This window comes from Lotus japonicus, chromosome 1 (assembly GCF_012489685.1).
Source record: "Lotus japonicus ecotype B-129 chromosome 1, LjGifu_v1.2".
Lineage (NCBI taxonomy): Eukaryota > Viridiplantae > Streptophyta > Magnoliopsida > Fabales > Fabaceae > Lotus > Lotus japonicus.
The window spans coordinates 13022694-13034425 of NC_080041.1; the positions used below are offsets into that span (position 1 = coordinate 13022694).

Sequence of the window (11732 nt, forward strand, 5' to 3'; positions counted from 1 at the left end):
AGAAAGTCTTACAAATATATATACTACTTACTAGTTTCCCTTAATTAAAGGATTAAGCTTGCAAATAATACCACTGACTAGTAAAGTTCCAAAACTGGCTGTGTAAAGTTCTATTCTTCTGGTTTTTCTTTCTTGTTTGGGGTTGGATCTCAGTGGTGCTGATGGGAAAGCCTATTCAAATTTTATCTTACTAGAACTGTCTTTCAACTTGCAAGATCGAAATTTCTACACATGTTTTCGCTCAACGAAACGTGACTATAAAAACAAAGCGCAATACCGATTATTCAACTTTCTGTTTGGAATTTTGGAACACCTTATTAAGAGCAGGTACAAAGAAGCTCATACAAGATATTCAAATCCAAATATTTAAGAGCTAAAGAAGTTTATGATTGTTAAGAACTTTGTTTACCTTCCAAATTTCAATGAATCCTTAAATAAAGAGAGGACTAAACTTGGCTAATGGAAAGGAATCAGATATGAATGAGTATTAGGGTGCTCTTCAGTGGCACCCTGCAATCTCAACCTGCAAAATTGCATGTGTATCGGTGTTGTTTTTTAATCCAAGATCTAAATTTAACTTAAAGAGAGATATACAAATACAATACGATGACAATGAGGGACTCACAGCTAGTTGGATTAAAGCAGCATTAACTTTTCAAGCCCATTAAGAACTTCTAATGTATGTTGGTTTTGATTTTGAAGAGTGGAGAATTCAGCCATGAGTGATTTATGTTGCAGGTTGAGGCTTGCACCTATATCATTGTCAATTCCTGAGCAAATAAGATTTTCTGACTGGTTCCATATTTGACTCCACAGCACAATTTCCTCTGGGGAAAGCAACACATTCCTGGAACCAACACCAACCCTTAAGCAATATAATCCTTACATGACATATATGGTAGTTGAAAAGGTAATTAAATAGTCAAGGTGAAAAACCACATTTCCTCATTTTTCTGAATAATGAAAATCAAACAGCAGTATTTTGAGAAATGATGTGGCGTAGGCACCTAGTTCTTATTGGAAACTGAATTGATTATCAGGAAAAAAATTCTTTCTTTCTAGTTATACAGTTCAAAAGAAAAATGCAGTATCTTATTCTAATTACATACATCCCAGGCTTTCATAACATTCCTGTTTTTTGTTTATATAGTTTCCACTGCTTCAATAACACTTGAACTCCTTCTTTCGAAGTTGCTCTCCTTCCCTCTTTATAATTCCATAATTCTGAGGTTATATACCGCCCGCTTGGATTATATTCATTTATCTCTCTCAAAGCTGTCACAACCGCTTCGTAGACTCCTTCGCCCATTTCGTTTTTCAGTCCTCTCAACTTTTCATCTTCATCATCAATGATTTCCTGAAATGAAATGATTTCCGGATAAGTTTCACCAGGAAAATATATTCCAATGAATCTGAAAACTGTTGGACAATATATTGTACCAAACAAGAAGCACAAGCTTAACAAGCTGGTAATATTGAAACAACCACAGTGAACAGAACCTCTGATCCAACAGCTTTATGACAAGATCTAATAGATATATCCAAATTGACTTTGCTAAATATAGGCATCGTTCTTGTTAGTTTTAAAATTAATTGTCTGACATCATAATATCTACGTCATGATCATGATAGTTGATATAGCAATGACATTCAGTATTATCTTCCAATTTTGTGGTCATCAAAAGTCCACCTATGGATTTCATGGCGGGTGGGATCAATCAGTAAAAAACACTGTAACACAAACAGATCCAAAAGTGAAATGATAAAGAATAATGTGCTCTAGAAAACAAAAGGTGAAAGAATTACATATTTTTCTAATAGTACTGACCTAGTTTAGCTACCCAAGTTATATGGATTAAATTTAACCTTATTCATCACCCTTATGTCAAGCCAAGTAGGCCGTAGACATCAAGGATATTCATTATCGTCACACAACAGTACCACATGCATAAACATGGAGTGCTTACAACAGAATGAGCCTAATTTCTTCATGGCTTAAAATTGATATCAAACACGCGTACTTCAGAAAACCTATAAAGCTTAAGAAAGGCACACCTGATGTTTCCCTTCAATCATGGAAATTTTAAATGGATGCCAGTCAGGATCCTTCAGATACTCTTCCCATAATGAACACAGTTCTGATGCCCTATCTTCTGCGTCTGCCTCATTATATTTCATCTTCATAGCTTCTACGAACGGTCTAGTGTCAAGTTCACCCATTCTCTTGACACCAATATTGTCACGAGTAGGTATCTCTTTAATGACCTGCAGCAGATAAAAATCCAAGAAAGTTTAGAAAATTTAAACACATTAACTCCATGAGCTACTAGTCATGTAACAAATGACTGAATGAACATTGACTGTCCCACACAATATCATAGTTTTAGAAAAACACAATTACTGACCAAAACTATAAGACTGATGATACATACATCAATTCTTTTTGTGTAATACATGCCAAGTAGATTTCAGAGAAACAACATGGCTTAGATTTTACTCAAGTTAAATTGTTACCTTACTTTGAAGTCTGAACAAATAAAAGTTTACAATATAAAATGTGGCTAAAAAATGAATCATTACACAAAAAATGAAACTTCATAAGGCACCAGTATATTTCAGTTTTTTTCTCAGGCACTATGGAATATGCAAGGCAGTATCATCAATAAATCAATATCATATTTAATTCACATAAAAATTTGAATGATTGAGAAGTATCGTCATCTAAAACATGCAACGGCCATACTCCATACATAACCAAGAATTTATGAGTAAATTCAAAAACAGGACCCTATTGAACAGATGCTTTTACAAAATCAGCACTTTGGAAATAGAAGATACATTTAAGAAAAATTACCTTTATCAATTCTCTTCGAGCTTCCTGTAGCTCATCATTGCTTTTACGCTCTTTAATGATCAGTGTTTGGTTCAATGCATCCAACTCTCGGAGTGACAGTTCCTTTTCTCTTAAATCTTCATGTAAGGCATCCATCATATTCAGAACTTCAGAGTCCCCGTCACCTTCCATGTGCTTCATGACATTTAATTTTCCTTTTAGCTGTTGAATCTCCAATTCAAGTTTTTGTTTCACAACCAGTTGTTTTTCAAGCTGGATGATTTTAGCATGGAATTGTTCTTTTTGCCGCTGGATAAATAAATAGTCAAAGAGAATTAAGAAACTGCTTTTCTCATGCTGACAGTGACACTTTGCACAATAACAATGCATATAGATAGGTTACACAAACCTTTTGATCTGCAGCCAGTTTTAAAACATTTTCACCGGCTTTCTGTTGCACCAGAACAGCCATATCAAGAGAGCTATTTCTCATTGCAGTCTAGAAAGAGAATAGACGTCAGCATTGGCTGCATTTCTAAACAAAACATTCTTCAAGCTTCTTAGCCACATAGTTAGTGTTAAAGGATTACAAAGACACAGACCAACAAATAATGCAGAATTTTAGGTTTATATATTCCTCACCAAGGTCCGGGGGGGAAAAGAATAATGTTAAAAAATAGGAAAACCTCAGGTTAATTTCCTTGGCATCCATTCTAAAATACAACAGCATCCTAACTCAGATGAGAGTATAGAATTATAAACCCCTAGACGAAGCAAACAGACGCATAACTAAAGAGATATACAAGATTGATTAACATATACCAACTCATGCAGTGCACTTATTTTCAGAGAATAAACAAAATGCTTAGCCTTCAATTGCATGCTATTCTAACTGAGAATGTTTTTCAACCATTATGTTTACCATAATGTTAACAAAAACTAAGAATGTTTTTCAACCAACCATTTGATGATCATCAACCTGACAAGTAAAAGTTGAAAAATCACTATCTTGGCTAACAACTCCCTTGAGGTCACTAAAACATCTAAATATATTGATAATCCTATCCAATCACCCTTAAAAAAAAATTCCATCTACCTTCATTTCATAGGAATCTCAATCACAGCATGATAGAATAGATGCAACAAAAATAAGAACACTACCTCCATAATATCTTCTTCCAACTTTTTTCTTTCACTTTCATTATGTGTCTCACGTTTTTGCAGTTCGATTCTTCGAAACTCAAGTTCTCTTTTCTGATATTCCAGTTGCAACTTAAGCCTTTCATGACCATTTAAAACACTCTGAACATGTTGAATTGCACTTGACTGTATTTTCTTCATCTCTGAATACAAGCAACCAATGATGACATAAAACAATGTCATTTGAATAGTTCAGCCTCATTTAAAACAATCAATTGTTGCAAATGTATTTTTGAAAAGCTAGCAGAACATACGTAAACTGATGGTCCTCACATCATGGTCCTCCAATTAAGGTTAGCTAAGTGTAGGCTGGGAAATAATGGGGAAATAGTCTGTAGGAGTTTATTAAGCAAGACTCTAACTGATCATACACTTGAAAGAAGATTGGAGAAGTGTTATAATAAGGAAGAGGGGCATGAAGATGATGGAAATCAAGGGTACTGCGCAAGGTAGGTCATCACTCATCATTCAATAAGTTTTGGGGTGGCTGATACCACAGGGCAGAGAAGGAACCGCTCCTCAGATATTTTACTTGCACTTTCTGGGATTACCTTCTGTAATTTTCCATTGTAGCCAGAGCTAATTCTCAGAATTATCTTACCATTTTGATTGTAGTGTCAGTTCTCATCCCAAACTATCATTTTTAAAAAGATGAATTCTGTGGTGGAACCACTATGCTGTTGCAAACACTAGGTGACAGTTTCTGGACCATGATTCTACCATTTTATTTTTTGTTAAAAACAGGTTCAATCCAATGGTTTAGAAACTACCACATTGGCAATTGTGTAACAACTTAGTGGCTCCATTTCACCATAAACTTGTCTTCTACTACTGGGCAAATAAATCAGAAAAATGAAACACTGAAAGTAACAATCAATGACTCAATGTCTAAATTAGAGAAAAAGTAACTTCTGTTCAATAACAATAGATACCTTGACTGTGAGTCTGAGTGAGCTTGTCTATTTCACCGGTTACAGTATCTATGCGAACTGTAATTTCACTGCATACTACATCCATCTCCTTTAATTTCTTGTTCTTGACCTGAAGAGTGTTAGTCAAACTGGATACAAATTTAGCATGCCTTCGAGCTTCTTCTTCCATAAGTTCAGGTATTGTTATGACATCCCCCATCTTCTGCAGTTGTTCCCCAATTATATTGTTCATATAGTAGTCATCAGCTCGAGCAATCCATGCATAAAGACCAGACTTCTGCGTGGTATTAGCAAACCAGTCATTTTTCCCATGATGATCTGATTCGTATGCTCTTTCAAATGCCAATGCATTATCTAAGCCCGACCAATTTTTATTGAATTCCACGATTGCACCTCCAGAGTGGCCCCAGGAATCCCAAAGAGTGCGGACTCTACGTGGATTAAAACCCCTGCATCGGAATTCGTCCCTTAGCTTGGAACCACTTTCCCCAGAAAAATGTCCATCTTCTGTCTGTCTAGTAGGGACATTAACCACAATCCCAGTCCATGGCCACACTAAATGCTTATCTGAATAGACAGGAGGACGACCTACATTTGCAGGTTTTGATGGATGGTCCACATTCATAAGATCATTTTCCAAATACTTCATTAAAGCAAGATGATTGGCCTTTTCCACGACACTTCTCTTTTGTTTGCTACTCTGACCCACCCCAGAAGCATGTGCAAGGATTTCCCTGTACACATAATCCTGTTTTCTATTAGGGCAGTACGGACACATGAAAGTATCTTCCGAGACTTTCACCTTGTAACTTCCCTTTTTGAGTTCTTCATAGGATCGATCTATATACAACAAGCTTATTTGAGATTCCCTTTTATTAGTGTCATTGTGAGAGTTCTGACTCATTACAGTTTCTCCAGGGTTCAATATTGTGGTGCCTGAAAGACAAAATTAGTTTTCGTAATGATGTTTACAAAAGATTACTTTCATCCCATAAAAAATCTTTGTGAATTGGCTAATTTTGGCTATTTAGTAACAGAAAAAAAAGTTAAAACAACTTTTTTATAATTGTTTCACTAACGAGGATCACCTTCATTCATAGGTTTTGATGGACCGCCCCCATTCATAAGATCATTTTTCAAATATTTCACTAAAGCCAGATGATTGGCCTTTTCAATGGCACTTCTATTTGGTGAGTCACTCCGACCCACCCCATATGCATGTTCAAGGATTTCCCGTAACACATAATCCCGTTTTCTCTTTTTATTAGGGCAGTAAGGGCATGCGAAAGTCTCGTCTGAGGTTTTCACATTGTGACTCCCATTTTTTAGTTGCTCATATGATTGGTTGACGTACCCCGCACTTGTTTGAGATGAGCTTATATCAGTATATTTGTCAGAGCAGCTAGCCATCGCAGTTTCTTCTGGGCTTAACATTTCGGTTCCTGAAAGGCAAAAATTGGTATTAGAACTAGTTGCTGTCATGCTAATTTACTTATTTGTTATTTTGATAAAATGTGACCTTTACAAATTACTTTCATTAAACAACCTCATGAATTGAATTAGCCAATCTCAGCATATTCAGTAATTAGGAAAACTTGAACAGATATTTCAGAATAATTGCTTCTTGAACAAGGGGATTACCTTCATTTGAAGGTTCTGATTGACCATCCACATTCATAAGATCCATCTTCAAATATTTCACTAAAGCTAGATGAGTTGCTCTCTCTTTGACACTTCTCTTTTCTGAACTACTTTGACCCACCCCGGAAGCATGTTCAAGGAGTTCTCTGTACACATAATCCCGATTTATCTTTTTAGGGCAGTATGGGCATATGAAAGTCTCATCTGAGGTTCTGACATTGCAACTTCCCTTCTTGAGTTCTTTATAAAATATATCCACATACGACCAATGTATTTGAGATGCACTAATATTAGTATCCTTCTTAGAGCAGTAAGCCATAGAAGATTGTTCTGGGCTTATTAGTTTGGTACCTGAGAGACAAAAATTAGGGTTAGATCTGACTGTTACTTTGCTTCCTTAAAAAATATCTTCATTATTCCATCAGAAACTTGGAAAAACATTAACTTAACTGAAATTCAGTTATAGTGTTCATAAACAGGACGATCACCTTTATCAACAACTTTTGAAGGCCCATCCATACTCATGAGATCCTTTTCCAAATACTTCACTAAAGCCAGATGATTAGCCCTCTCTCTAGCACTTCTCTTTTCGGAACTACTCCGTCCCACCATATAAGCATGTTCTAGGAGTTCCCTGTACATATAGTCCTGCTTCCTCTTAGGGCAGTACGGACAGGTTAAAGTCTCATCTGATGTTTTCACATTTCGACTTCCATTTTTGAGCTCTTCGTAAGATGCATCTACATACCACCAACTTATTTGAGATGCATTTGCGTCAGTATCCTCGTTAAAGAAGTGAGCCATTACAGATGTTGTGCCTGAAGGACAAAATTTAGTGTAAGCACTGACTGTTGTCATGTTGCTTTATCATATACCTCCATTTTTCCATTAAATATCTTTGTGAACTGGGGATTTTCTGCATATTCAGTTATAGGGAAAACAAAAATCAAACAGAAAGTTTGTTATATTCATTCCAGTACCTTTATCTACAGGTTTTGATGGGCCACCCATACTCATAAGGTCCTTCTCCATATATTTCACTAAAGCTAGATGATTACCCTTCTCTTCAGCACTTCTCTTGTCTGAACTACTCCGACCCACCCCAGAAGCATGATTAAGGAGTTCCACATACTTATAATCCTGTTTTCTCCCAGGGCAGAATGGACAACTGAAAGTCTCATATGAGGTTTTCACCTTGTGAACCCCCTTTCTAAGTTCTTCGTAAGATTTAACCACATACCACCAACTTAATTGAGATGTACTCCTTATATCAGTGTCCTGGTTAGAGAACTGAGCCATTAGGACTTCTCCTAGGCTTAATATTTATGGCACCTGAAAGACAAAATTTGGTGTTAGTACTGGCAGTTGCAGTGTTCCTTTGCAGATTACATCAATTAAATATCATTGTTGTTAGAAATATAATCATTCATGTGTCATTTACCCGACAGCTTAAAGCTTTTGGGATAATTGGTTCTTGACATAGTATCAGAACCTCTATACTAAGTAGTCTAGAGTTCCATCCCGCCCCCAATTCTTGTAATAAAAAAATAAATGAATTTCAGAACATGGTAGATGAACCTGTGTTACTGTGTATTGTCCACGCTTCTACTATGTAATTGAATATTTTAGAAGGGATAATACATGAACACATACAACCTAGAACCAATGTCAAGAAACAGAAACATAATTTCTTATTAACAACATCTAAATCTAATGTTTAAACAGCCTGCATGGAGTCATAAAATTCAACACTGATAAAAAACGGAAGCTTCTGTAACTAATTGTTCTAAACTCCAAATTGTCACTAACATGGTGATTCAGGTAAATAGAATCAGCTAAAGCAAGCATTGAGATAAATAATTTTGTTAATTCTACACCATGGCTATGCTTCTGTAAACCAAATAAAAAAAGCTACAATGATGATGAATGAACCACAGCATAGATCTGAAATTCCCAATAAGAATGCATGCATGGTAATTCAACTGGTAAGAAATTCAACAGTGGGTTCTAAATTATCAATGTGAAATGGAGAGTTTGAAAAAATAAAAAAAATTGCCGAAATAGGGAAAATAAGGAATGAAGGGTTTTTCTTCTTCACCTTGAACAAATTGGAAACCTTCAATGGCTTTCGGGTACTGTGAGGACTGAGGATCAGGCTACTCAGTAGGGCTTTTGTGTCATGGAGTGTGCCATGAAGCAACTACCATTTGCTGCTGCAAGCTTCGCAGGTTGTTTGAGTTTGAGAAATAGAAACAGATAAAAAAAAAGTCAAAAACAATAGAAATGGAAAAAGAAAAAGAAAAAAAATTGCATTATATTTTATGGGTCAACCTTATTTGGACATTAATTAAAAAGTCCAACTTTGGAGTTTGGATCCATGGTTTTTTCTAGGGCGGCAAAATGTGCTTGACCCGTTGGGCCAACCTGGTTTGACCCGTCTTTTTTGGCGGGCTGGGTTGAGACTTTCAACCTAAATGTCAAGATAGGGTCAGCCTAATCCCGTCCCGCATTTTAGCGGGTTGCCCGGCCCCGCCAATACATATTGCGCTCCTAATAGGATGAAGATTTGAAAGCTGATGATGGTGGGGATGATGAAAAAGTGAATGCATATTCTTTCAAGAGAGCATCTTATGTTTCGAACTAATGACTATGTTAGAACTTAGAAGTTTTGAACTAAGATTATGTTATTGTGAGATTGTTAGACTTTGATTTGTGTTTTTTGTTATTTTAAAATACATTTATGAGTTGTGATGACTGTGAATTTTTGGAACTTGTGAGTTGGTTATGAATTTGTGGTTTTTATTCTTAGTGTAATTGTGAAGTTGATTCTACTTGAGATGAATCAAAATTCAATAGCAATGTTGACATGGAATAAAAAAATATGGAGAAACCATGTCTTCTTGTTTAATTTTGTCATAGTGTTGCTAATTGCAATTTTTAGCTTTTTGTATATTGCACAAGAAAAATGGAGCAACATTTTTGACTTTTTACTAATTGCACAATATTTTTTTCGTTCTATACTTAAAGTGGGCTAACCCGCCAAAATGTAGGTTGGTTTGAGACTTTCAACCTAAATATGAAAAGTGGGTTAGCTCAACTCAACGCGTATTTCGGCGGGTAGGGTTCGACCCGCCCCGCCAACCCATATTGCCACCTCTAATTTATACCCACTGCAATAGATCGCCCCAATTCATTTTACATTTTTACCCACATCATCTTCATCTTCCTCTTCCTCTAATTACCTATCCATTCACTGCTCTTCTTTCTCTTATGCTCGATTCACTTGTGCAGACATGGTTTCTTGCGACACCACCGATAAATTGCCACCAACGACCTCGACACTCGTGCAAATGAGAGAGAAGGAGAGAATGAGAGGGAGAAAGCTACTAATCAAAAGAAAGATTCTAGTGAAAGATGGCCATACTTCTGGGTTCGTGACCACGCACGGTGAAAGATGGTGCAGAAGAGACTGCGAGGGTTTGGAGCTTAGGCGCGGCAGAGCCTAGCCAGGGAGCAGTGGTCGGGTTTGGTCTAACCTCGATTGATGTTCAGATTAAACAGGAGTGAAAGCTTAAGCTTTCAATTTCAGTGTCATGAATGATTAAGTTCTGGCTTGAATTGGAGTCGAAGACATATGAAGCGGCGGAGGAAGTCAAGGAGGGAGAAAATGATGCTTATGTTCTTTGTTATAAAGCTGAACATAAGGATAATTATGTAAATTGAAAGGGGTGTGGCTCTTCCAAGCCCATAAAAATGAGGGTTTAAATTTGGACATGTTTTGTTTTCTTTTAGTTCATTTTTATTTTTGCTTAATTTTTCATTTGTTAATTATAAAAACATTTACAAAAGTTTGTTTTTTTATTAAGGAAACATCAATTCAACATTTCTTTCTCTATTACGTATGTCTCTCCCCCATTTCGTTTTTGTTGCTGTTGTAGTGTGTGCAAGAAAGAATTAGAGCTTCACACACTATCATTCCTTAACTCCACCCGCATCACCTTCTTTGTATGCTTCTTTTGTGACTCCCACATCACCATTTCCATTTGCCTCCTCTCACCCTTCAGCATCTTGTCCTTTTCGTGCTTCTTCTATGACTCCACGCCAATTCCCACAATTGAATGTTTAGTTCATTCTTTGAATTTTTGGGAAAATTAATTCTGATAATGCAACTATTTCAGGTAAAGAAATTAATCTTGATTTATGTGAGCTAATATCACGTGAGATTACAATTAGTGAAGTGAACAAGGGAACAAAGTATAATGGCATGTTCGACGTATTTTAAATCTATTTATGAATGACCTGTTTCATTAACCATACATGTCTATTTTTTTGTACTAACTATATTGTCAAATAGAATGCCAAAATTGATGATAAATTTAGGATTGGAAAAATATAAAATATAAATTAATTAACATGAACTTAAAGGAAAAATTTAACCTACACCACTTTTGTGTGGTGTAAATTTACACCACACCCACAATAACAAGTCTTTTTAAAAAAAAAATCAAAAAACATATTTTTAATTTTTAATTAATTATTAGGTTAATTGAATTAGATCAAAAACTTAAGTTTAATCTTACTCCCAACCACCCTTCTTCAACCCAATTCATCTCAGTCCTCTTCCCTCCTCTCTTCCGTCTCTGCATCTGGTTTCTCATCACATCTCTTTCTCATCCTTTAACCTCTTCTGCATCTAGAAATTAAAAAAAAAAATACACATAAAAAAGAAAATAAAAATTAGATCTGATTCCTAAATAAAATGAAACATATGAAATATTCAAAATTGGAACCAAGTCCACCAGATCTAGCAAACCCATGAAAGCTAATCAACAAGCTGAAAACAAGCTTGATGATTACTTCTGCTGCTTTGATTCTCGGTTTTTCCTTCTTCTTTATGTGTTTTCTGTGTTGAAGATATGGGGTTCGAAGCTTTTTCTTCTGGGTTTGATTTGTGGTTAAGTCCTCCATGAAGAAAGAACCACCCATCACCACCGCGACGTGTAGATCAGTTGGAGGGCTCGAGCTGGATTGAGAGGGAAAGGGAAGAGGAGCAGCGATAGTGCTCCACGGCTTCGACCACCCATCACCACCAAGAGGAAATTGAAAGGAGAAGAAGAGGCAAACCT

At 36.1% G+C, this 11732-nt stretch overlaps 1 protein-coding gene across 4 annotated transcripts; it reads right to left on the bottom strand.

The window, feature by feature from the left end:
* Positions 1-460: 460 nt before the first annotated feature.
* On the bottom strand, positions 461-8863 carry LOC130733710 (protein INVOLVED IN DE NOVO 2-like). 4 transcript variants are annotated; one of them, XR_009017567.1, is made up of 13 exons: positions 8705-8863; positions 7587-7938; positions 7095-7424; positions 6607-6957; positions 6054-6407; positions 4966-5901; positions 3995-4176; positions 3243-3332; positions 2855-3142; positions 2056-2265; positions 1110-1357; positions 626-847; positions 461-523 (listed from the first exon to the last, which is right to left on the bottom strand). XR_009017567.1 is itself a non-coding variant. In XM_057585953.1 (12 exons), exons 2-11 carry the CDS (start codon positions 7903-7905, stop codon positions 1121-1123), a joined length of 3297 nt encoding a protein of 1098 aa, XP_057441936.1. In that variant the 5' UTR covers positions 7906-7938; positions 8705-8863; the 3' UTR covers positions 461-847; positions 1110-1120. The 4 variants fall into 4 exon arrangements, 3 of the variants coding, with proteins under 3 accessions (XP_057441936.1, XP_057441935.1, XP_057441937.1); XM_057585953.1 differs by having other exon boundaries at positions 461-847; XM_057585952.1 differs by lacking the exons at positions 461-523; positions 626-847 and having other exon boundaries at positions 915-1357.
* Between the last annotated feature and the right edge of the window lie 2869 nt (positions 8864-11732).

Bases quoted from the DNA above. Each gene is read 5' to 3' on its own strand.
- LOC130733710 (XM_057585953.1), bottom strand. From the start codon at position 7,905: ATGGCTCAGTTCTCTAACCAGGACACTGATATAAGGAGTACATCTCAA. The intron at 5,902-6,053 runs GTGATCCTCGTT...TTTGTCTTTCAG, and splicing joins ATCAAAACCTATGAATGAAG to GCACCACAATATTGAACCCT. The intron at 2,266-2,854 runs GTAATTTTTCTT...TATCTGCTGCAG, and splicing joins CTCGAAGAGAATTGATAAAG to GTCATTAAAGAGATACCTAC.